The following is a 27,696-nucleotide window of genomic DNA, read 5'->3' on the forward strand; positions in this document are numbered from 1 at the left end:
ATCCAACAATGTTCCCAACTACGTAGACCAACTTTAAACGTGGACAAAAAGTAATTCTATTTTGTAAGAAATACAAAAGACTAAAAAATTTATCATTCTCTAAGAATTCAAGTAGTACATATACATTTTTGAAAGAAAAAGCAAAGAAGAAACTTAACAAGAGAAATAACATATCATTTTATTAAAGTTTCCATTGAGTTTCTATGAGTATTGGTTTGAGTGATATATATTTAATTAGTGTTTTTCTTATATTGCGGTTTGGGTTGGTTTGGTTCGGTTGGTAAAATCAAAACCGCAAACCGAACCAAACCATGCAGTTGAGTAAAAAATTGATCTGAATACATCCGAACCAAATGCGGTTTTTTGCGGTTTCGATTTGGATTGGTTCGGTTTGCGGTTTTTCTATTGGATTGGTTAGGTTTTGAACACCCCTAGGCCTATATGTGTATTGAAAAGATTTATTTTTACGACATCAATAAGTTTTTTTAAACTAATATAAAGATATGTATTCATTAAAATTGGTAGAATACATTGAGAACAAATTAAAAATTATTAAAAAAAATCTGCGAATAAACTCACAACAACACTCAGGTTAATAAAATACAACGAATCAAAATAATGTTGCACCCAGCAGATTAATTTTTTTTAAACCCTACCATGCTTGCCAAACCAATTTATATTTTCGATGACTATGTCCATTGATGTATATTCACATTATGAAATTGGTACGAACATTTTCCTACCGTCGTTCCGAACCTTTCGATGAAGTTAGTAGCTGATTCCTCCTCTTATTTCAAATTCATTACATCTGTTGTTGTAACCTCACGTTGATGCCAGTGGAGCCTATCATTGAAACATACTTCCCTGTATGCCCAAGTTTGTAAAGAGTTTGGTGGGAGAGAGGAGTATCACGTAAAAGTTGTTTATATCAATTAGAGGGAACAACTGTAATTTGTGAAATTCGTTCTGATTTCCCTCAAGAGTCTTAAAACCTCTAGGCAAAGGCACCAGTGTGTTAACCTAAAAAATGCATATGGGCCTGTATATATTAGTATATTATACCAAAAATAAAAATGCGTATATTACATGATCAAAAGTTTACTTAACCTAAAAAACTAAAATATTGTACATAATTTTTATTATTTGTGCGTACATAGAAAAAGCCTGTATATATTAGTAAAAAAAAAAGGCATGTATATATTGTGCTATTGTAGATTTTATTGTAGGCACAAGCTACACAATCGATTCTTGGATAACTTTCTTGATGACAGGTCTTGCTTTACACATAGCTTCTAGTGGGTTGAGCTTTTGCATGACGACCCCTCCTATTTTATTCTCTGTCATATCTACTTCTTCATCATTTAATCTTTTCCATTCAAAACACTGAATCAATAATCCCAAACACAATGCCATTGTACGATGTGCCAAACCTATTCCAGGGCAACCTCTCCTTCCAAAACCAAATGCAATTAACTTGTTTGCTTCCCCTTCTTTTTCAAATCTCTCTGGCTTAAAACATGAAGCATCATCACTCCAAGTTTCGGGATCTCTTTGAATGGCCCATGCATTAATCAAAACTATCGTGTCACGTGGAATATTAAATCCTTCAATATTGCACTCGTTTGAAGAAAAACGAGGCAATAGTAATGGAGCTGGAGAGTACAATCGAAGTGTCTCGTAGATAATGTTTTGAAGGTAAGAGAGATTTGGAATGTCTGACTCTTCTACCAAACGATCATACCCTATTTGTGTGTTCAATTCATCCTTTGCTTTCTTCAGTATATCTGGGTGATTAAGTAAAGTAGCAATCGCCCACTCTAGAGTCATGGCTGTTGTATCAGTTCCAGCTAGGAACATACCCTACAACTCAATTGAAATAAAATATTTATTTTATTCAATAAATGCAGAAAACCAATAAAGAAAATTTAAAAAGTGAAAAGAGTAGTTTTCAATAAAATATATTTATTACAATAGACCTTTTAATTTCGCTCACGGTCGGGTAGTAAATAACTAAATTCTGATCAATTGTGTTAGGGTGTAAAATTTGATCAGGTCGTAACTCCCAATCGGTTTTTTTTTTTCCAGTCAAGTGAGCAATATTGAAGTGTCTATTGAACAACCGTCTAATAGAAAAATAACGACCGAAAAAGAAGGGCCTACGATACATATTAAATTGAATCATATAACTCTCGAGTAAATTCTTGTAACATTGTCTCATTTTTACCTTTTCTAGAATATATATATATGTGAAATATCATACAAGTATTCAATAAAATATTTTAAAAAAATATGTATATGTGAAATATCATATAAGTATTCAATAAAATATTTTTAAAAATATATAATTACGATACTTCGCAGGTACATAGCATCGATATACGATACAAGTGCGTTTCCATGATTGAAGTATTCAGACTTCATACTTTAGAAGTGATCGATATAATCGTAGTAGCAACTAACAAATAATTTGTAAATGACATATACTACTATTAAAATAAAAGGGATAGATTTTACTGTGATTAACTCATATTTACTTTTGGCCAGTAATTAAACGCATTAATCCATCTCAGTGTTCTATATTAGATTCGTCAGCTCACACTAAAATTAGACCATTAATAATCTTCACTATTAAAATCAATAACTGCATCAAATTGGAAGCTAAATTCAAACAATAGAAGTATGTTTCTCTTTTTTAAAAAGGCTTAATTGCACTTTTCTCCCCTATCTTTTGCTAATTGTGCGATTTTGCACCCCCTCTTTTATTTTGAGCGATTTTGCACCCCATCTTTTGCCCCCTTTATGGTTAGATGGACCTTCTTGTGTTTAATTGCACTTTTGACCCCTATCTTTTTGTCAATTGTGCGATTTTGCTTCCCCTTTTCTTCTTTTTTGAGCGATTTTGCACCACATCTTTTGCCCCCTTTCCCCTCTTTAAATGATGATTTTGAACACAAACACAATTGGCAACAGATGGGGTGCAAAATCGCTCAAAAAAAAGAGGGGGTGCAAAATCGCACAATTGACAAAAGATAGGGGGAAATGTGCAATTAAACATTTTAAAAAAGACTCAAAAATCGAATAATTGAGTTGTTACCTGAACAAGCCCTTTGATAATCTCATCAGAATAATAATCAGGTTGAGATTTCTGCAGAGTCAAAAGATGTTGTAACATGTTATTACCACCATGCTTCCCACTTCTAATCTCTTCAACAATTCCTTGCAAAAACGAATCACCTTTCTTCCCAATATCCTTCATCCTCTTAACCAAACCATCAAAATCAAACAACCTAAGTAAAGGCACAAAATCTCCCATATTACTCGCCCCAAACAACGGCATCATCTCATTCATCATCTCTTTAAACTTCTTCCCTTCCTCCGCATCACCAGCAACCATTTTTGCCATAATCTCAAACGTCATGTCGGTTAGCCTCGTCCTCAACTCAACACGAGTGAACCTCTCACTCGTGTCTTTAGCCAGTTTTGTTACAAGTTTCAACGTCTCATTCCTTCGTGAGTCAACGAAGAAGTTGAGACGTTGCGTTGAGAGGATGTCAAGGGTGATGATGCGACGTAGGTTACGCCAGTGGTCGCCATAAGGGGCGGAGTCTAAGCTTGTGTAATTGTAGAAGAGATATTTTCCGGTGAGGAAGCGAGGTCGGTTCGATAAATCAACGTCGTGTTTAGTTAAACATTGTTGAAGTAGGGTTTGGGAGGAGATAACAACAACACGACTTGAACCAAACCATAGGGTGAATATTTTACCGTACTTTTGTGAAAGGTTGTGAAGGGAACGGTGGAGTGGGAGGTTTATGTTATGGAGGTTTCCTATTATGGGAAGAGATATTGATGGACCTGGTGGAAGGTTTTTGAACTTTCTTCTATGGATTAAAAGTTTCAAGGTTACAATGAAACTAAGGGAAAGGAGTGAGTAATATAACAATGGTGTCATTACTAACATTGTATTATATTGGTTATATTGTGTTTTTAGCTGAGTTTAGAGATATCGATGCATGGTTTTATAGTTGAGTTGAGAATAGTGAAAACTGAACGTGAACGAAATTTGAAACAAGTGGAGAGATATTAGAAATTTCCAATTTATCAACAAAAGGACGTCATTGAATAATGAAAAGAGAAAAATAAAAATGTTTTAATCTTCTTCATTTTGAGAGCAGAAATGTAGTTTTTTTGTTTACGTTATGAAATGTCTTAGTTTTCTTTTTGAGATAAGGAAATGTCTTAGTTTTTTTTTTTTTAAGAAGAAGGAGGAAATGTCTTAGTTTTTTTTTTTTAAGAAGAAGGAGGAAATGTCTTAGTTGATGATGCGAGATAAAGGAAAAAAAAAACAAATTTATTTTGTTGGGTCTTATATTCTATTTCAACATCAACATCAATGCTCATCTGATCAAAATCAATGGAGATGTTACTTTTGTAAAGAGCTAAAGCTATCAAAAGCGTGAAAAATGATTCTGATTAAATGTGGGTTCATCATATAAAGTCTTGTTCTTTAATGCCTTGCTTTTCTTTTGTCTTCAAGACTCATTTTCAAATGGGAAATAATTCAAATAAACCACATGCCATTTAAAATGGATAAACACACAAAAATTAAAACAACTGTTTTTGGGCCAAAAGTGGTCCCTCAAACTTTATTAGATTGCAAATTGGTCCATAAAAATAAAACAGGCATCATGGCATGCGCCCAACCCATCTCTCGAGGGTTTGATGCGTAATGATCAGGGCCGTTCCTTCGAATCCGGAGGCTCGGTTCTATAAGTGAAAAGAGGCTCGTAATAAAATAAAAACGTATTTTTTTTAAAAGAACAATGTTCTATTTAAAAATTTTAAAAGATAAATACAAGATGTCGTATATATGCGATACACCCAAAGATGAAAATCACTACCGTATACATGAGGAACCTCAAACCACCCTCTCAGGAAAACACACACCTAACAACAAAAGCAAGAGAATTCAATTCTAATAGGCCTAAAAAAAGACAACAGAAGAGAAAAGGAAATCAAATCATGGAAGAAGAAAAGGAAAGTCTGATGGAGTGATGGTGATGGAACGTGTGGTATCAGAGAGAAAGAGAATAATGATTTTTTTAATTGGGTAGTACTTAGTAGTAAGGATAGGATTAGGAATGAGGATGTTGCGTTAGATGAGTGGTACGACTAGACATGATAGGGTTAGGAATGACACCATTAGAGAGAGAGAGTGGGGGTAGCACCTATAGTAGAAAAGTTGGTAGAAAATAGACTTAGATGGTTTGGACATGTCGAGAAAAGACCCGTAGATGCCGTTGTAAGAAGAGTAGATCAAATAGAGGAGAGTCAGGTTAAAAGAGGTAGAGGAAGACCTAAGAAAACCATTCGAGAAACCATTAGAAAAGATTTAGAGGTCAATGAGTTAGATCCAAATATGGTTTTTGATAGAACACTATTGCGTCATTTGATCCATGTAGCTGACCCCACGTAGTGGGATAAGACTTGGTTGTTGTTGTTGTTGTTGGGTAGTACTTAGTAGTACTACTGGGCTATAATTTTTTTTGAGGCCCATACCTTGAGGAGGCCCGGTTCCATTGAGCTTCTTGCACACCCAAGGTCCGGCCTTGGTAATGATTGTATGTGACCATTTTGCCCTCCAATTCCTTTATTATTGGCTTCGCTTAAATGATTCTGGTCATCATTTAATTTTGAGCCTCCATAGCTTCCTTGATGCATGCCGTCACTGATCCTCCTAACCCTTGAATTGCTTGACTTGTATTTTGAACAATTATGCCCTCATCGATGTGTGTGTGGAGAGGTCAAATTATAGCGTGTAACATTTGAGTAATGTTACACCGCTCAATAACGTTTAGCGAATATAAATTTTACAAAATTCACCTTTAAATTTAAAGTTTATATCATATAGATTAACTATTAAATTTGTATGTGTATTAAATGTCATGAGAAAAATAAAAGATTAAAACAGTCTCACACACGTACATGTGTATGAAATGAAAAACTAAACTGTCCAAGAATTTATGTTTGAAATATATGAATATATATATATATATATATATATATATATATATATATATATATATATATATAGGGATAGGATCAAATGACACCATGGTGTCAAAATTAGTTTGACACCAAATCTCATCCATTCATTACATTTAATCCAAAGATTAAAAACTATCCATAATATAATTCTCCTACGCCAATTTCTCTCTTTATCACCTAATTAAAAAAATCTTTATCATAAATTCATTATCAATCATTTCCATTTTTTCCCCATTTTTACCACTTATTATTCTTGCTTAGGGTTAAAAAAAAAATCATACTTACGGTTGATTGGGTCAGTCATCAGCCATCACCACCGATAATTAAATAAATTGTATTAAAAAATTCACCCATTTAATCAAAACACTAAAATGATTATTTTTCTTTCACCGTTGTTGCTAACTACCTGTCAAAAAATTGCTGCTAATTAAATTGTTTTACCACTCGTCATGTTTAAGCTTAACTACCTCTCAACAACGGTATGCTTCAATGTCTTCTGTAAAAAAATTAAATTAAAACGTAAAAAGACGAAATGATGGTTGCTACCAACAGTAAAAAGACGAAATGCTGAGTTTATGTAGTCCGTTGATTTCCACACATAATGGACAAATTAGTTTTTTATTTTTTAAAAACTGCACATGTTTTTTTTTTTTGGTACAAAAACTACACATGTTATATTCTTCCTTTTCGTGTCACTCATAACAATGCTCAATAAAAAAATAAGTAATAAAAAATGACAGAAAAAAAGAATGATTGATAATGAATTTATGACCATAAATGTTTTCCATTTTTTCTTAAATAGATGATAGAGGAAGAAATTGGTTTAGGAGAATTATATTAGGGATAGTTTTTAACCTTTGGATTAAATGTAATGAATGGATGAGATTTGGTGTCAAACTAATTTTGACATCATGGTGTCATTTGATCCTATCCCATATATATATATATATATATATATATAGGGTTAGGATCAAATGACACCATGGTGTCAAAATTAGTTTGACACCAAATCTTATCCATTCATTTTACTTAATCCAAAGGCTTAAAACTATCACCAAATTAATTAACATACACCAAATACTTTCTATCACCTAATTAAAAAACATATCTATCATCATTAATTCATAATCAAACAATCAGTTCTTGTTTTTGGTAGATTCAAACCCTTTTTATTTTCCCCTAATTTTTTTCTTTTGGCCATAAGCACAAACTCAAACTTTATAATTTTTATAAAATCATGATAAATCTTAATTCAGTTAAACATGAGACACGATGAGTCCTCTAAAAAAATTAGACCTATGAGTGACAAAATAATCTAAATAGCATGAACAATTCAAGAATCATTAGTCGAGCTTTTTTTTTAATACAATTTAATTAATTATTAAAAAAATGAGTATATGAGATAAAGACAAAGAAATATAATTGATGGTGATGATGACTCAAACAACCATAGGTATATGAGTTCTATCTACCATTCATTTTATAAAAAAGTTTAGAAAAGAAGTTTGAAAATCTGGGAAAATTTATAAATATGGGGAAATAAAAAAGAGGAACAAATAAATTTGGGGAAATAAAAATGGAATGTTTGATTATAAATTAATGATGATAGATATGTTTCTTAATTAGGTGATAGAGATTATTTGGTGTATATTAATTAATTTGATGATAGTTTCAAGCCTTTGGATTAAATAAAATGAATGGATGAGATTTGGTGTCAAACTAATTTTGACACCATGGTGTCATTTGATCCTGACCCATATATATATATATATATATATATATATATATATATATATATATATATATATATATATATATATATATATAGGGAAATGTTATCTTGTGCCCTCAAGGCACAAGTTAAGAAGCTAAATATAGAAATATTTTGTTGGAAATTGTGCATTCAATATTCTAGAAATTTGAAATCTTATCTTTTCAAGACAAAATTTATTATTTAATTCCATTTTTAAATTCTTAACATGTGCCTTGAGGGCACAAGTTAACACTATCCATATATATATATATATCAATAGTATAATTTTTCTAGGCATCTAGACCTTTTTTGAAGAAAAGACATCTACAATTTTATTTTTAATTACAATCAAAATTTTATAAAAATAATCATACGCATTATGCAACGCCAAAAAAAATTATACGCAGTTGCGTAACAAAAAAACAGACACACATAAAGTATTACTCTAATCGCTAATGTGTGTGTGTATATATTTGCGAGGTTGAAGAAAGAAAATAAAAATATTTGGTATCATTAAATGACAGCGTGAATGAAAATATTTGTGAGGTTGTGATGATTAAACGATATTGAAATTAAATATATAAGTGATAAGAAAATAATAAAATTCCTTTGAAAAAAAGGTAATAAAATTAAATGGGACCTCCTTAAAAAAAATTAAATGGAAAGATTCCAAAAAAAATTAAATGGAAGAAAAAACATATTGAAATATAATATTAAAAAACGAAAGAAAAGGTTCCCAACCTGAATTGAAAAGAGATGCTTGTGAAATAAATTGTCGAGAAGTAGTTTTTTGAAGTAGCATTCAACAACTTTTGGTCAAAGCCCATTCCATTCAATTTTATGCATTAAAAAAAGTACCTTGATATTGTATTTAGCCTAACTTCTCCTTAAAAATGTAGAGAAATTGAAAAAAAAACCGGGTCAAACGGTATCTTAATCTCCCACAACGACAATGTAGAAGCAACTGAATTTGGGAGAAAAATTTGGAAAATAGTTAAAAATAAAAAAATTGGAAAATAGTTAAATGTTTTTAAAAATATAAAAATTGGAAAATAGTTAAAAAAAAATCGGCGAGGTAGCACTCAACCAAGCAACACTAAAAAAAATTATACGCATTAGCGTAACAAAAAAAAAAACAGACAGAGAGACATAAAATATTACTCTAAACATTAATGTATGTGTATATATTCGTGAGGTTGAAGAAAGGAAATATAAATATTTGGTATCATTAAATGACAGCGTGAATAAAAATATTTGTGAGGTTGTGATGATTAAACGATATTGAAATTAAATATATAAGTGATAAAAAGATAATAAAATTTCTTTGAAAAAAAGATAATAAAATTAAATGGAACCTCCTTAAAAAATTAAATGGAACGGTTCAAAAAAAAGTTAAATGGAAGAAAAAAACATATTGAAATATAATATTAAAAAATAAAAGAAAAAGTTCCCAACGTGAATTGAAGAGAGATGCTTGTGAAATAAATTGTCTAGAAGTAGTTTTTTGAAGTAGCATTCAACAACTTTTGGTCAAAGCTCATTCCCTTCAATTTTATGCATTAAAAAAAAGTACCTTTTTTAGTAAGTACTTAATTGATGTTGTATTTAGCCTAACTTCTCCTTAAAAATGTAGAGAAATTGAAAAAAAATCGGGTCAAACGGTATCTTCATCTCCCCCAACGGTAGTGCAGAAGCAACTGAATTTGGGAGAAAAAATTGGAAAATAGTTAGAAATAAAAAAAATTGGAAAATAGTTAAATGTTTTTAAAAATATAAAAATTGGAAAATAGTTAATAAAAATCGGCGAGGTAGCACTCAACCAAGCAACACTAAAAAAAATTATATGCATTAGCGTAACAAAAAAACAGACAGAGGGACATAAAATATTACTCTAAACGTTAATGTGTGTGTATATATATTCGCGAGGTTGAAGAAAGAAAATAAAAATATTTGGTATCATTAAATGACATCGTGAATAAAAATATTTGTGAGGTTGTGATGATTAAACGATATTGAAATTAAATATATAAGTGATAAAATGATAATAAAATTTCTTTGAAAAAATGATAATAAAATTAAACGGAACCTCCTTAAAAAATTAAATGGAACGGTTCAAAAAAAAAGTTAAATGGAAGAAAAAAACATGTTGAAATATAATATTAAAAAATAAAAGAAAAGGTTCCCAGCGTGAGTTGAAAAGAGGTGCTTGTGAAATAAATTGTCGAGAAGTAGTTTTTTAAAGTAACATTCAACAACTTTTGGCCAAAGCTCATTACATTCAATTTTATGCATTCAAAAAAATTACTTTTTTTAGTAAGTACTTAATTGATACTGTGTTTGACCTAACATCTCTTTAAAAATGTAGAGAAGTTGGAAAAAAGCCGGGTCAAGCGATACCTTAATCTCCTACAACGGCAATGTATAAGCAACTGAATTTGGAAGAAAAAATTGAAAAATAGTTAAAAGTTATTAAAAATATAAAAATTATAAAATAATTAAAAAAAATTGTGAGGGGCAAAATGGGAAATGCACCCATATAATGGTGAGGTGGCAACAACACAATTCCACCAATTAGAAAATTACAAAAATGTCCCTCCTAAGGACAAAATGGGAAATTCATAGGGCATCAACTTTAATAGTAGGATATAGAAGCAGAAATGACTCATATATTTGGCTCTACAACTCAATCAATGTTTCATTGAAATTGTGGGATTCTCTCTATTTTTTCCGTTTATATAAAATTTCTAACAATGTTTTTTAGGAGTGCATCTTTGCTCCATTTAGGAGAGCTCCATTTATACCTGTTCACTGCATAGATTTATGACACGTGGCAAAAACAAAATCAAAGGCTCATATTAAACGATTAAAAATAGGCATTTGTTCACTGGAAAAAAATCATACACACGCTCTCTCTCAAACAGCCCCACGTTCCTTCTTCTTCTCTGAAACAACATGGTCGCTGCCTCTCCTTCTCGCCGGCGCCATCCGATCGTCTCCATCTGATGAAATTAACTACTTCGAGATAAACAGGGAAAAAATAAAAACAAAACGATCCAGATTGATATCAACGGAGATATTGAAATTGAAAACTGTGAAACAGGAATTGATCTACAAAATCTTCCAATAACAACAAAAGTAGAAAAGAAAAGGTGAGGGAATTATTCTTTGCAAGATAAATTTGCAGCATTTGAATTTCGATTGATATCACCGTTTTAAGAATATCCCAACATATGCTTGTTTTGATTAAACAAATTTACTAGGTCACTGTATGGTTTAAACATACAGAAGATTAAAGGAAGTTTGTTAATCTTCAGAAAATGCGGTGATGTTGTTTCTGAGGAAAAAGGAGGAGGAGGTATTGTTTCAGAGAGACAGAGAAAGAAGCTGAAGCGCATAGGTTTTTTTTGTTTTTTTTTTTTCCAGTGAACAAATGCCTATTTTTAATCTTTCAATCTGAGCCTTTAATTTTGTTTTTCCACGTGTCATACATCTATGCATTGAACAGGTGTAAATGGAGCCCTCATAAATGGAGCAAAGATGCACTCGTTTTTTAGGTGTTGGAAGCTAGTGTTTAGCATTCAAGCTTTTATTATCGTCAATTTTTTAGACTTTATAATGACTCTCAAAGGTAGTTAGCATCCACAATTTGCCTTTTAGCATCCATTTTTCCTGCTGAATCTAAAACAACATTTTATTGTAGTGTAGGAGACAAACTAACTAATTAGTTTTTTTTTTTTTTTTACTTTGTTACATTGTAACACCAAAAAAGAAGCAAGCAATTTATTGTTTCTGCTATTACTTTTAATGTCCATTAAACAAAAATTGACAATTGTTGCACATTTAAAGATTAAGTTGTACTCATTAAATTCCTCAAAAAAAAAAAAATTAAGCCCATTAAATTAAAGAGATTATGAAATCAACTAGAGTTGAGATTATTTTCAGATTTTATTGTGTCTTTATCTCTCCAAATAAAAAAGAAATGGAGAAGATTCAAAAAGGAGAGGATCTTGACTCAACTAACTAAGGTTAATTATGGAAAAATGATGGCTATCAAGTTTCTTATATTGACAATAGATTTTTTCATTGGAATCAAAGAATTCTCGACCAATTAATTTTTTTTCATGAATATAAATCTCAACTCCCCAACTTTTTGTTTACTTTCCCTTTCCTTAAAAAAAAAAATTTTTACGTTGAAAAAAAAGGAAAGATCACTAAATTTTTTTTTTTTGAAGGAGGAAAGATCACTAATTATTGACCGCAATCTGTTAAAAAAAATAAATAAATATTATTGACTGGAATACAACCTCAATTTTTCATAGTTATCCTTGATTGATCTTATGCATTATAAATTATTTTCTGTCTTTATATTGATTTTTGACCTTTGACGATAAATTAATCTATAATTTCCTTAAAATAAATAAATTAATCTATAGTAGTCATAAGGAAATGCTCGTGGTAGCTGGGGACGCCAAAATTTTGAGCTTACCACCGGTCACCTCCACCGAAATGAAGGGTGTTCGTTTGTAGCAGTATTTGGGTCACTCAGTTGTTTACATTAATAATTGAATGCATTTTTTCAAGATCAAGTGAGAAATACAAGAATCATAAAATAAAAAATTAAAATATAGAAGAGAGAAATACAAGTTGCAGATGATAAAAACAATTGAGAATAGTCGTAATTGTTGTTTTTATTGTGTTTTAGTTGAATGACAAATATTAATAACTAGTTGTTAGGTTATTTTTTAATTCATTTGAGTTTGTCAGGTAAAGGTTGGTTTGATCCATTGGAGTGTACTTCTTTTAATGTCCCATGTTCGATTCTTTTCGGTGTCAATTTCGATGGACTAGTTTGACTTCTTCAAAAAATTGTTTGATTCTTATGTCCAAATTTAAACCCAAAACCTTGAAGTCCTTACTATTTAGTTTGTCTCCCTTACTAAAGAGTGAGTTACACTATTTGCTAATCACATAATGAAATTAACATCATAGTTTGTCTCAGTGGCGGAGCCAGAAATTTTATAGAATCCGGGCAAAAAATTTATCGCAAATTCACATGTGACATAATATATAAACAATCATAAATCGAAATAAAAGAGGTTCCTCATTTTGTCAATAAAAGTACAATTTAAAATAGGCTTAATTATTGAAACTGACCCTGTAATATACGTGAAGTCTGAAAAATAACCCTATAACTAAATAACACATATTCTGACCCTGTAATTCGAAATTCTTATTATTTATAACCATGTAATATACGCGAAGTCCAAAAAAGCAACCAAGAGATTGAATTTTTCATGATTTCTTAGAGGCGTGCTAAGAACGTTAAAATATGGCTTTACACAAAAAATTATAAATTTTTGACAAACGACAAGTTAATTATGAATTTTTAAAGTGTCAAAAACTCAAAAAATAAAACAACGGAAATCTCGACCTATAAATCGAATTTTGTGCTCATTTTTTGCAAAGACATCTATAAAAATACATAAAGAGGATCTGTTAAGTTTCATAGCATTTTGAAGTCGTTTAAATTTATTTTGATTTTTCAACTAAAACGTGCAAAATTGAAATTTCGTTCCGAGTAAGCGTATACTTAGTTCCCTAATTTTGTACACATGACTAGAACATGATAAGAACCTTCACAATGAAATTTGTAGTTCTTAAACGAGATGCAAATTAGTTATAAATTGTTTAAGAAATTCATAATTATGGGGGAATAAAAATTCATAATTAATTTGTCACTGGTCGAAAAAATTTAATTTTTTGTGTAAAGCTATATTTTAACGTGCTAAACATGTGTGGAAAAATTCAACTTGTAGGTCACGTTTTTAGACTACGCGTATATTATAGGCTGGTCAAAAATAAGAAGAAACTCAAGTAACAATGCTAGAATATATGTTTTGTATTTTACATGGTCATTTTTCAGACATAGTGTATATTACATGGTCAATTTGAACAATTAATCCTTTAAAATAAGAGACATGAACCTACCAATAGTGTTCTAAATAAAATTATGAGGTAAATGTCTTTTCCGACACCTCTTTACGTGTGAGAATTTTCAGATTTTGTCCAATTTTTTTTTAAGTGGGTTAATGGGCTATTGGGTTGTGTCATATATAAAGAAAGTACCGATCGAGCCCGGGCAAGTGCCCAGGGTTGCCAGGCAGTGAAACCACTCATGGTTTGTCTTTACACCTAAAAATAAACAATACCATGTTAGCCAAAATCAGTATATGCGTAATTTAAGGATATGCAAGTTCCCTCCAGAGGGGCGGTTTTACCCCAGCAAGTCTGGGCACATGCCCGAACTCAATCCATACTTTCTTTGTATCAATACAAGAAACTTGATTTGTAGTGACAGCCAAGATCCGTCACTGATTGTGTCCATCTATTGTTGCTAAATTAGCTCACTGCATGTTTTCCACCTTGAAACAGTGTTTGGGGCTTTATTTAACTCAATTTGCGGTTTATTTTATGAATAAATTAATATAGCTTAAGATTAATTAAAGAATAAATTGATTTCTCTCTCTTCCTTTTCAAACCTATACGTCACCACTTTATCAAATAAGGGTAATTTAGAGTCAATTTTGATCTAAAATCATCCTATGAATTGTTTTTATTTCTTTTTTAGTTAAATATGTGATTTACACATATTTTTAATCTTTTTTTGGGACGTATTTTCAATCTTATTTCGTTTGATTTTGTGATTTCGTCGTCTTTGCACAACTATTTTTGTTTTTATTTCTCATCTTTGTACGGTGTGTTTTTCATTATCGGTTATAGTGCGGTGTTTTTGTGAGCATAATAAAATAAGGGATCAATCGTGAAATTAAATAATATTTTAGGTGTGATGTGAAGATTTTTTTTTTAAATGAAGGACATATGCATTAAAAAATCATTCTTAAAGTCAAATCGATGACCTTTATATATAACTTCTTTTGACAACATAATTACAGAAAATAAATAAATTGTACTTTTTTTTTTGAAACATAATAAATTATACTTTATTAATAAAGTTATTTTTTATATCACCCTATGGGTAAATATTTAATTCGTTTGTTCTAATCCTTTGGTCTTTCTTTTACTTGTGACGAGTCTATCGATGGCTACATAATATTATTTTTTTGACAACATGGTTTTGACAATGGTGTAGTATTTTGTCTTTAAAGAATTTTTTATTTAATTCTTTAGTAAATACTTTTAAACAGTTGGTGATTATTTTTTTATGCATTTATTCAAAGTCTTGGTCAGTTGGTCTTTCTTTTACTTTTGAATAGTTTTCGAACCACATTTGACCAAGAGACATATGGCATCCATGCATGGGGAGATGGTGGCTTACTCTACCAAAGCATGACTGCTTACTGTACACCGTCATTGATTTCATTCCCTCACACAAAGACACACACACATATAGCAACATAAATATATATGAGCAATGATATTCTAACAACCAAAAATCAACAACTTTTGTGACAACCACCAATTTTCAAAGGAAAAGTAGATAGTGACACGGAAACCAAAACAATAGAGAGAGAAAGTAAAAAGATAATGTGAGTATGAGAGATAAAGTTGTCACATAGGTTGTCACAAAATGGTTGTTAGAATATCATTTCTCAATATATATCTGTATCCGACAGCAATTTCTCTTTTAAAAAAGTAGAGAAAAGTAAGGAAAGCAGAAAAAACTATGATGCCAGAACTGTACGTAGTCTTTACTGGCGTGCTAACTCAGTTTATTTATTCTAGAAGTTGTATAGTATTTTTTCTATCACCAAACTATTTCTAGACTGTTTTTTTAAGCAGACAAAATGAAATAGTCATTTCCCTGAAAAAAGAAAAATGAAAATAGTCATTTGATTTTTCCTTAAAAAAAATAGTCATTTGATTTTGAGCATTCATATATATATATATATATATATATATATATATATATATATATATATATATATATATATATATATATATATGGAAGAGCCGAGGTTTGAAACTACCATAGTCAAAGCATGGACCTAAAATTTTGGTATTTTTGTGAGTTGAGTTAGAAATTGTGAACATTATATGCAAAATCATTATATATCTTGAAGACTAAATTTATTATGAATAAAATATAGGAAAAAGTTAAAGAGTGCCTTTAGGGCATTGGTTAAGAAAACATAAATAGAAATAGTTTGTTAAAAAGTGGTGAAAAATGTTGAATAAAAAGTTGTAACTTCCAATGTATTGTAATACCTAAAACATCAATGAGTAATGATATTTTGACATCCATTTGATGACAACTTTGTTGACAACCTTGTTTTTCTCACTTCTTATTGGTCAAAAACAATGGAGAAAGAAAAAGGAAGAGAGAGGATAACAACATTATGTGAGTATGAGAGAGAAAATTGTCCAAAAGTTGTCAAAAAGTGGTTGTCAAAATATCATTTCTCAACATATACCTCCGACCTGCCTCATCAGATTAGTGATTATGTTGTAAGTTCCATATCACATCCTTCCTACATCTTCAACTGCATAGTCACTGCTTTGTGAATAATTTATTTGTTAACGTCTTAGACATATATTGACCGTCCAATATATTTATCTCAAACCTCCTTTGAATATTTCAAATTTGGGATATGATATGTCACCTTGTGATACAGAAAGACGTACCATTCATGCAGCCTTCTCCTTTATCTTTGACCAATCGATTTCCTCCATGTCTGTTGGTTTCGTCTCATGAAATGGCCTCTATAAATTTTGCTGAACCAACAAATCCTCAACCCTTCATTTCTATGATTCAAGTTTTCTCGTTCTATCGAACTAGAGGTGTCAATATCATAGGGCCTTGAAGTTTTGACCCCAACCCACATAGTAATGGGGCTTAAAAATTCACAAGATTAAAATGTCCACATTCATGCAAGCCTACAAATCAAAAGCCCCCAAGCCCCAAAATTTCTATAAACATTTTCTTTTAAAGTTTTTTTCAAAAAAAAAAAACTATTTTCAAAGTTTTTATTTATTTATTCAAAACAGCTTATTTATACAAAATAACTTATTACGATTTCATTTTAAAAAACAACTTATTTATCCAAAACAACTTATCAAAACAGCTTATTTATGCAAAACAACTTATTCGAAATAATTTATTTATACAAAATAGCTTATTTGTGCAAAACAGCTTATTCAAAATAACTTATTTATACAAAATAGCTTATTTGTGCAAAACAACTTATTCAAAACAACTTATTTATACAAAATAGCTTATTTGTGCAAAACAGCTTATTCAAAATAACTTATTTATACAAAACAACTTATTTGTGCAAAACAGCTTATTCAAAACAACTTATTTATGCAAAACAGCTTATTCGAAACAACTTATTTATACAAAATAGCTTATTTGTGCAAAACAGCTTATTCGAAACAACTTATTTATTCAAAACAGCTTATTTATGTAAAACAGCTTATTCGAAACAACTTATTTATACAAAATAGAATATTTGTGCAAAACAGCTTATTCAAAACAACTTATTTATACAAAACAACTTATTTGTGCAAAACAGCTTATTCAAAACAGCTTATTTATGCAAAACAACATATTTATGCAAAACAACTTATTCAAAACAGCTTATTCAAAATAACTTATTTATACAAAATAGCTTATTTGTGCAAAACAGCTTATTCAAAACAACTTATTTATACAAAACAGCTTATTTGTGCAAAACAGCTTATTCAAAACAACTTATTTATGCAAAACAACATATTTATGCAAAACAACTTATTCAAAACAGCTTATTTATGCAAAACAGCTTATTCAAAACAACTTATTTATACAAAATAGCTTATTCGACAACTTATTTATTCAAAACAGCTTATTTATGCAAAACAGCTTATTCGAAACAACTTATTTATACAAAATAGCATATTTGTGCAAAGCAGCTTATTCAAAACAACTTATTTATACAAAATAGCTTATTTGTGCAAAACAGCTTATTCAAAACAGCTTATTTATGCAAAACAGCTTATTCAAAACAATTTATTTATACAAAACAACTTATTAGGATCACTTTTTTTTTTTAAATCCGCTTCTTTGAAACAACTTATCTATGCAAAAAAAACTTATTCAAAGCAGCTTATTTGAGCAAAACATCTTATTACGATGTTGTTTTTGTATAAATAAGCTGTTTTGCACAAATAAGCTGTTTTGAATAAGGTGTTTTGCATAAATAAGATGTTTTGCACAAATAAGCTGTTTTGAATAAGCTGTTTTTTCATAACTAAGCTGTTTTTAAAAAAAATAAGGTATTTTGAATAAGTTATTTTTTAAAATAAGATCGTAATAAGCTGTTTTGCATAAATAAGCTGTTTTGAATAAGCTGTTTTGCATAGATAAGTTGTTTCGAATAAGCGGTTTTAAAAAAAAGTGATCCTAATAAGTTGTTTTGCACAAATAAGCTATTTTGTATAAATAAGTTGTTTCGAACAAGCTGTTTTGCATAAATAAGCTGTTTTGAATAAGTTGTTTTGCATAAATAAATTGTTTTGAATAAGTTGTTTTTTCAAATGAAATCGGAATAAGCTGTTTTGTATAAATAAGCTGTTTTGAATAAATTGTTTTGCACAAATAAGCTGTTTTGTATAAATATGTTGTTTTGAATAAGCTGTTTTGCACAAATATGCTATTTTGTATAAATAAGTTGTTTCGAATAAGCTGTTTTGCATATTTAAGCTGTTTTGAATAAGTTGTTTTGCATAAATATGTTGTGTTGCATAAATAAGTTGTTTTGAATAAGTTGTTTTTTAAAATGAAATCGGAATAAGCTGTTTTGTATAAATAAGCTGTTTTGAATAAACTGTTTTGCACAAATAAGCTGTTTTGTATAAATAAGCTGTTTTGAATAAACTGTTTTGCACAAATAAGCTATTTTGTATAAATAAGTTGTTTCGAATAAGCTGTTTTGCATAAATAAGCTGTTTTGTATAAATAAGTTGTTTCGAATAAGCTGTTTTGCATAAATAAGCTGTTTTGAATAAGATGTTTTGCATAAATAAGCTGTTTTGTATAAATAAGTTGTTTTGAATAAGCTGTTTTGTATAAATAATCTGTTTTGAATAAGCTGTTTTGCACAAATAAGCTATTTTGTATAAATAAGCTGTTTTGAATAAGCTGTTTTGCACAAATAAGCTGTTTTGTATAAATAAGTTGTTTCAAATAAGCTGTTTTGCATAAATAAGCTGTTTTGAATAAGTTGTTTTTTAAAATGAAATCAGAATAAGTTGTTTTGTATAAATAAGCTGTTTTGCACAAATAAGCTGTTTTGTATAAATAAGTTGTTTCGAATAAGCTGTTTTGCATAAATAAGCTGTTTTGAATAAGTTGTTTTTTAAAATGAGATCGGAATAAGCTGTTTTGCATAAATAAGTTGTTTTGAATAAGCGGTTTTTAAAAAGTTATTCTAATAAGTTGTTTTGCATAAATAAATTGTTAACAAAAAAATTATAACATGGGGCTTTATTAGACCCACAAATAAATAGATTTTATAGTGGGCTTGGCCCCAAATAATTCTTTTCAATTAGGGGGGTTTTAATTTAGTGGGCTTGGTGGGGGCTTTTTTAAGTGGGCTTTGAAATTTGTGGCTCTATTGACACCTCTATGTCGAACCATGCCACTTCAAATTTTGCACCAGGATTAAAAGTCATATGATACCAATTGTTCGGACATAACTGTACAAAAGACAAACAAACTCATAAAATGCAAATAATGAAACACAATGTTTGGTAACGAAGTTTGATGACGTATGTCCATGTCTCAGAGTATAAATTAAGAACCGATCTGATTAAATACTAAGGTCCAGATTACAACAATACTCCTAAACTTCATTCGACCCTGCCTACTTTTCAGTACCTATGAGTCATATCGAACAAACCTTAATTTAATTCGTGCATTTTTTTAATTTTATTTAAAAAAAAATGATAGGAATACATTTTCTAAAACATTAGAGAAGAGAAACAATTGGAAGACTTTGAAAGGACCATATCCATAATATACTTTATAATCCCTTTTAAATCCAAATTTCGAACTGCTTGAGTTCCAATTCTGAGAGCTCACAACTCTGCCAAAACTGAGTTACAAGCCAAGCTTGTTACAGAATCTTCAGAAGAGATGACCATGAGAGTTTCTAACCAATAATTCATACGTTGTACCCCTCGAGTTAGTAATAAATGAGTCATCCACCGTTATAACAACCCTAACGAGGCAGGATCAAGAAATGTTAGTTTGCACTTTGCATTAGTTGTTGCAGTTTAATATGTTTAAGGTTACCATAAACATAAGTGGTAAGAATAACCTGATCCTGAACGCTGGGGATAAATTCCATGTTGGACGACATGGACGTGGTTGGAGAAAATAAACCCATTTTTATTCTTTCAGATTTCATTGACTTGTCACAAATTCTAAAAAAATTCGACGAATCTATATAGTTTGTTCCAATATTATCTTTTTTTTTTTAAGAAGCTAAAATGAATTATATTAACACAACCAAATGACCTTCTTAGTACTAAGTGTGCTAAGGAAGAAACACCAAAGTTCAAACAGTATCTATACAATAATTACAAGCCACCAAGAATAACAAGAAAGAATAACTATTAACTAATGCCTAATATCACAAACGGGATAAGCCACCAACAATGCTTATATATCCCTAACTAAAGAACAATGCTTCAACTATCCGGGTGAGTTTGACGCTGTCCAAAACACATTTATTTACAATATCTACTGTAAGTATGTAAAATTCATATAAATTACATTAAATTTATCTAGGACTTACATGAGGTAGCTGGTGTGGCTCATAATTGTGATAATAATTGAAGCTCAATAATTAATAAAAATAATTTTGTAAAATTGTTATATTAATTCCCATGGTTTTATTATTACAAAGTATTTTTTAATATATGTAACAAAACTTAAACAATAATCATTTAAAAATAAAACTACAGGAGTATATAAATATCTTTATAAGTTTGGAGTATATAAATATCTTTATAAGTGTTCTTTTAAGTTCCAAGATTTTTTCTACCTTAGATCGGAGTACATTCTTTGTACTATAAATTTTTTCCATAAAAAATTCTTACGTGCATTTCTTTTCCATTGATGACTTCAGTTTTATATTGAAAAAATAACAAAATATTGTCATATATATATATATATATATATATATATATATATATATATATATATATATATATATATATATATATATATATATCTGTGTGTGTGTGTGTGTGTTCAAATTGGCACAATATAATAATTAAGGATCAGTTTCTATTGTCACATTATACCAACAACTAATCAATCAATAAAATATATTGCCACATTATAAATCAATCAATAAAATATGTTACCACATTATATTGACAACTAATCAATCAATAAAATATAAATATTGGCGGCTAATGGGTGCCATATTTTAGCTTAAACTAAGGATCAGTACATAGACGCCACCAACCATACTATATTTTTGAACATAAAATATCCAATTTTCTTTGACTGGATAATTTCTACTTTTATTCTATGTAAACTTATTTGTTTGATTTCTGATAATTTGAAAATGACGACTTTCATGTTTCTACTGTAAATATAATGTGGATAAAATTTTCTTGACGTAATATTGATAATAATACCACCATCGGAGAGTTGGATCTAACATAAGATCCCATACTCACATAACATGATAAATTTAATGTTTAAACTTCTATAGCGGATGATAGTTATATTTTTTTGGGTACAAGATACTTATATTTACTAGCGAAGACGGACACTCATGCGTCTATCTTTCCGTTTTTTCATTGCGCTAAAATTTGAAAATTATTAACAATGTCTTTTATGAAATTTTGATATTGATTAAAAATATAAATATAAATGTTTGTTAGTTTCAAATTATAACAAATCAAGCTAACCATGTTTATCTATTTTAATGACACAAACAATATAAAAAAAATATATAATATAAATTTTTATCTTTTTAATGACACCAACAACAATCATTATTATAGGAAAAATTGTTTAAAGATATAATTGGGATAATAAAAAAGTCAGTCCAAAATATCCTATTTTCTTTATATATAGTATGAATATATAACAAATAATGAAAATAATTACCTTCAATGGAGAGAATCTAAGAAAAAAAAAATATTAATAACACCAATTACCAAGTGTTCTTATATAAAAAAAAAACAATAATTTGAATGTGTTTTGATCCAAAATAACACCAGACACATATTCAAAACAAAAAAAAAAATTATTAAATGTCTTTGAATGTTTGAATGTGTTACGCAACAACTGATCAGATGAGATCGAATTTTGAATTGATTTTTCAAAATCAAACCGCATGCATAAAAATTAATAATAATTTAATTTTTTTATTAGTGTAATATATTTCATTAATCTATTATTCATTGGTTTTAATTTTTTTAACAGTAATTATTAGTCGAATTTTAACCTAGTTTTTTTTTCTTCACTATTCCATATTTTTCAAAGATAATCTATTATTTTCATTCCTAATTGTTAAGTATTAGTATATTATTTGTCAAAAAAAGTATTAGTATATTATATTTTGCATCAATTTTTTATTTTACTAATCTTTATAATATTAATTTTTTATTTGCATAATTTGTTTTGCATAAACTCAAAATAAGCTCAATTCAAACGGAATAGAAGTGCATGAATAGGACCTTAAGTGCTTATAAAGTGCAAATACATTTTTCCGTAAGTAAATTTTTTTTTTAGTACTTTCCCGTAAGTAATTATAACGTGCATGTATTTGCTCAGGCTTTTATTTTAGTTCAGTTGTTTTTTTAAATTAATTAAAAGGTTAAGAAATACATTTTTGACAAAAAACAAAACTTTTGATGTATGTTACTCGAGTAAACGAGTTGAACCTAACGGCTCGAACCAAGTTGTTTGTGAACTATAAATGAAGCGAATTCGAGTTAAAAAAAGGTTCTATTAAACTCGAGTTGAGTTTCTAGCTGAGTCAATTTTTATCGAATCGAGTCGAGTTCAGACAAATTCGATTTGACTCGACTCATTTCCAACCCTAGATTAAGAAGTATCATTAGAGCACTCATGAACATTTCTTAAATATATAATCGACCAAAGCTGCAGAATACATAAATTACGAGTAAAAATATGCCTTTTTTTCCTTAAAAATAATATCACGGTTTGAATGGGTATATATATTTAAGGGTCATGATAACTTGTGTCTTAGGGCATAATTTATCTCCCAATTTAAATTGTGAGCTCCCGTAGCACATAATTTATCTTTTTTTCTTCGTACGGGTCGTTGGTTTTGCTCTTCCACTTCCTCAGGCTCTTCCTCTTCGACCTCCTCATCATTAGTTTCCATAGTGACGTCATTTTGCACTTGTGGAGCAGAGTTCGTCCAAATTTCATTGATGAAATCATCTTCGTTAAACCCTGCAGCCAGACTTTCTATGGTATTAGTATGTGGTGGTGGCCATTGGGGTGCGTAGTTTGTTTGGGGATAATGTACACTTTGTGGAGGGGTTGGTAGGTTGAAAGAGGTGTATTGTGATTGGTCTCGGTAACTGGTTTGTGGGCTGTTTTGAGTTGGATTAAAGTCATCAAATGAATGGTTTGATATTTGGGAGCTTTCTCCATGATGAATATGTTGAGAATAAGTTGGATATGGAATTGGGGAGTTTTGTAAGAATGGGTTTGTGGGTTACGGTGGTGATTGGTAAGTTTGGCTGTAGTTGTAGTTGGTGGATGGGTTAAAGCTTTGGTCAAAGTAAGGGGGTGAAGGTGTAATGAATTGGCTGTTAGGTGGATGTGTATCTGACCACATGTCTGCATCTGGCATCATATTGGTTTCTGGAGCTGCGGGATAGTATGACGGCAAGCCTCCTAAAATCATTCCACAGCGTGCCATTGGATTTGCCAATAGTGCTTCTCTAGAAAGATACAGACGTTCTCCAAAAAAGTTCCAATACCATTCAAAGTATATACGATTCGGATGAACATTATGGGTATATCTGACTCCTGGTAGTGCTAAATGATGGTGCTGGTTCCACTTAAGGACATAATACTGATGTTTATCTCCCCACGAGCCTTTTATTTTGTTCTTATGACAACAAATTTTGTGGAGATCTGTCAAATCATCTGGTATGGAAGGTGGATATTGAGGTAAGCCAAATTGAAGCATTACTCTATTTGTCTGATGTCTTTCGACCACCTCGAAACAAATGAGATATGTGTTTGCAGACCATATCTGGCTTTCTTCTTCGTTAGTGTAATGGAAAAAGACAAAACAAAACAAAAAATTCCCAAAGTGGGTCATTTTGGTATATAATTCTCAAATAGGGTCAAATGTTTCATTTTTTTTTTTGGCATTAGGGTCAGAAAAAAAATTCTTAAATATGTTGGTCCCTATAAATATACCAACTTTTCGTTTTAATCCCTCTAAAATTTTCTTTCAACTTTTAGTCCATATAAAATTTTCAATCACTACTTTTGGTCCCTATTTTTAAGTTAATTTTTTTATTTTTTAATGAAATTGTGCAGAAATGTGTAGAATATTAATGTAAAAAAATTCATATTAAATTCAAGTATTGTTAAAAAATTCTAATATTTTTTGGGAGAGATTCTTATAATATTATGAATTTTTCTACAAAATTTTATTCAAAAATATGAATTCTACATATAAGTTTACTTTAAAAGAGGAACCAAAAGTTAAGATGGAAATTTTTTGAAGGAATAAAAGTTGAAGGAAAATTTTAAAAAGATTAAAACAAAAAAATTGGTATATTTATATGGATCAAGAAGATGTTAACCCAATAAAATACTATATGAAAAGTTTCCTTCGTTGAACAACAAAATCGTTGAAGTTGATTTTGGTGGCTACTACTGTACCTACTGAGTAAGTGGCACGAGTCAAGAGCAGCCTCAAATTAAAGACTACCTGGCACTTGCCTCCTTCCTACTCACCTCACTCTATAAATACTAAAGACCTAACATAACATGCTATCACTACTCACTCGTTCTCCAAATAATAATTTAAGGTAGCCAAAACCAAATTAAACATTAAAACACACAACCATGGGGATCCTTTCCTATTTGTGCTACTCTATCTTTTATCTTTCTATATTTTTCATCATTAGACTTTTGTTCCAATCAAGAAAATTCAAAAACCTTCCACCAGGTCCAACTTCTCTTCCCATAATTGGTAACCTTCACCATCTCAAACGTCCTCTAAACCGTACCTTTAAGGGACTCTCTGAAAAGTATGGTAACGTGATTTCCCTTTGGTTTGGATCACGTCTTGTTGTCGTTGTTTCTTCACTATCCGAATTTCAAGAATGTTTTACAAAAAACGACGTTGTCCTAGCAAATAGGCCACGCTTTTTATCCGGAAAATACATTTTCTACAATTATACCACTTTAGGATCAACCTCCTACGGTGAACACTGGCGTAACCTTCGTCGTATCACTTCCCTCGATGTCCTTTCAAACCACCGTATCAACAACTTCGCTCCTATCCGAAGGGACGAGACTCAGAGGTTGATCAAGAAGTTGGCTGAAGATTCATCCACTAAATTTGCTGAAGTAGAACTCACTTCCAGGTTTTTCGATATGACTTTCAACAACATCATGAGAATGATCTCTGGAAAGAGGTACTATGGTGATGATTGTGACATATCTGAGGTTCAAGAAGCAAGTCAATTTAGGGATATGGTATCAGAACTGTTGCAGTTATCAGGTGCAAACAATAAGACTGATTTCATGCCCTTGCTTAAGTTTCTTGACTTTGAAAACTTGGAGAAGAGAGTCAAGCGTATTGGTGAAAAAAATGATGTCTTCTTGAGTGGACTCCTTCAAGAGCAACGTAACAAGAAAGAACGTTCAAATACCATGATAGATCATCTTCTAAATATGCAAGAATCACAGCCAGAGTACTACACCGATGTAATCATCAAAGGCCTTTGTTTGGTAAGTACATAATAATTGTTTATAGGCTTCTAGTTATCTAACCAAGGTTGTCAAAAACAAAATTTTAGTAAAATTGCAATCAAAATCAATGGATTCTACCGATACAAAAATAACGCTGAATATTTGTTATAAATTGCATATGGTCCTAAATGAATCAAAGTTTCAAGTCCACAAATACTTATACATAAATGACTCATAACCTATATACCAGAAACCTGCGATTTTATGTGAATCGAGTCAAAATTGACATGTAATTTTTTCTGCATAATCCTTCAAAATCCTGCGTTTTTGCAGGGATTTCACGATTTTATGCGATTTCGATGGGATTTTAGTAGGATTTTGCTTGTTTTTTAATTTTGCAATGGACTTGGATCCATGAAGATGAGTAAAGTCGCAAAATCCTGAATTTTGGGATTTAAATAGCGATTTTGACAATAATATATCTAACCTTAGCTTAATCTTATTTTACACATATACACATATAACTATATTGTTAAGGATTTAAGGGATATATATTGTCAATGCAATAAAGTTTTACATTTACATTCAATGAAAACTACCATTTCGTCACATCATCCTTTTGCTAAGGTACTTTTAAAATTAGTGGTGTATGACATGGAAAAAGGTGATATCTCGTTAGATGTCAGTGTACAACTATTTTACACATACGTTATATATCCGTATTAAACTGTATTATTAATATATTTTATTTAAAATAAAATTGATTGAATTTGGTTGAAATTTTAGGCCATGCTCCTTGCTGGAACAGACTCATCTGCCGTAACATTAGAGTGGAGCATGTCAAATATTTTGAACTATCCAGAGGTGTTGAAAAGGGTAAGAGATGAAGTGGATACTCATGTAGGACAAGATCGTTTGGTAGATGAATCAGACCTTCCCAAACTCACTTACCTTAGAAATGTCATCTACGAGACCCTTCGATTGTATACTCCTGCTCCATTGTTATTACCACACTCAACTAGAGATGAGTGTGTTATGGGAGGATACAAAGTTCCGCGCGACACCATAGTATTGATCAATGCTTGGGCCATTCATAGAGACCCAGAAACATGGAGTGAAGCCACCACTTTCAAGCCAGAGAGGTTTGACAAAAAAGGAGAGTTGGAGAAGATGATTGCATTTGGAATGGGAAGAAGGGCATGTCCAGGAGAAGGTTTAGCTCTTCGAGCAATTAGCATGACTTTGGCATTATTGGTTCAATGCTTTGATTGGAAACGTATAAACGATGAAAAAATTGATATGTCAGAACGAGATGGATTCACTATGACAAAGTTAGTACCATTGAAGGCCATGTGTAAGACTCGCCCGATCGTCAACAATGTTTTCAAGTGATTTCGTCTAAGGTCGGTCAATCAAATCTGAAACATAACAAATTTGTCTAAAGTTTTCAAGTAATTAATTTGTGCCCCATTCGAAAGGTTATCCAATGTTATATATATTATGTACGCATAATAATCATACCATATCATTTGTAATTTGTCAAATCCAGGAAATACACTGCGTGCTCAAATAATTGTAATATGTGTAATGATCATGTATAACTTTGTGCATCTGGATTTTCTCAAATAGAAGTTTTTATGTTTTTTTTTTATTTGTACTTCTTAATATCTATTGTAGAATTTTGTTTGTTTCCTCACACTAGTTTTTGCAATTTGGATGAATAAAATAGAATGAAATAATTAAGTGGAGCGTGATAAGAAACCACTTAAATAGGGTAGCTACAAAATAAAGAATAGTACTATATACCCATGGCGATGAAGGCTGGTCACGGATGTACGTTGATAACATTCAGAGTGTACAAACAAAATAAGCAGTTACTGTAGTACTAAATAACTTTAATGTATGCGTACAGGTTTGTCGTTGTCTTTACATGTCTGGCTGCTAACTCTTTATTTGTACA

At 30.4% G+C, this 27,696-nt stretch overlaps 2 protein-coding genes and 1 pseudogene across 2 annotated transcripts; 1 reads left to right on the plus strand and 2 right to left on the minus strand.

The window, feature by feature from the left end:
* Positions 1-1,035: 1,035 nt before the first annotated feature.
* LOC146932924 (isoflavone 2'-hydroxylase-like) lies at positions 1,036-4,205 on the minus strand. Its single transcript, XM_085704643.1, has 2 exons — positions 3,095-4,205; positions 1,036-1,860 (listed from the first exon to the last, which is right to left on the minus strand). The coding sequence occupies exons 1-2, from the start codon at positions 3,956-3,958 to the stop codon at positions 1,234-1,236; spliced, it is 1,491 nt and encodes a 496-aa protein (XP_085560769.1). The 5' UTR covers positions 3,959-4,205; the 3' UTR covers positions 1,036-1,233.
* An 18,808-nt stretch (positions 4,206-23,013) lies between these two features.
* Positions 23,014-24,126, minus strand: LOC146932925 (uncharacterized; annotated as a pseudogene).
* Positions 24,127-24,811: 685 nt separating this feature from the next.
* On the plus strand, positions 24,812-27,387 carry LOC146932926 (isoflavone 2'-hydroxylase). The gene is made up of 2 exons (XM_085704644.1): positions 24,812-25,775; positions 26,523-27,387. Exons 1-2 carry the CDS (start codon positions 24,885-24,887, stop codon positions 27,126-27,128), a joined length of 1,497 nt encoding a protein of 498 aa, XP_085560770.1. The 5' UTR covers positions 24,812-24,884; the 3' UTR covers positions 27,129-27,387.
* Positions 27,388-27,696: the final 309 nt, after the last annotated feature.

This window comes from Medicago sativa, chromosome 4 (genome assembly GCF_051527215.1).
Source record: "Medicago sativa cultivar Bolivia chromosome 4, Bolivia_mono, whole genome shotgun sequence".
NCBI classification, from domain to species: Eukaryota; Viridiplantae; Streptophyta; class Magnoliopsida; order Fabales; family Fabaceae; genus Medicago; species Medicago sativa.

Excerpts from the sequence above, each read along its gene's own strand:
- LOC146932924 (XM_085704643.1), bottom strand. The coding sequence starts at position 3,958 with ATGTTAGTAATGACACCATTGTTATATTACTCACTCCTTTCCCTTAGT. Across the intron at positions 1,861-3,094 it reads TTATCAAAGGGCTTGTTCAG|GGTATGTTCCTAGCTGGAAC; the intron begins GTAACAACTCAA and ends ATTGAGTTGTAG.
- LOC146932926 (XM_085704644.1), top strand. The coding sequence starts at position 24,885 with ATGGGGATCCTTTCCTATTTGTGCTACTCTATCTTTTATCTTTCTATA. Across the intron at positions 25,776-26,522 it reads TCATCAAAGGCCTTTGTTTG|GCCATGCTCCTTGCTGGAAC; the intron begins GTAAGTACATAA and ends TTGAAATTTTAG.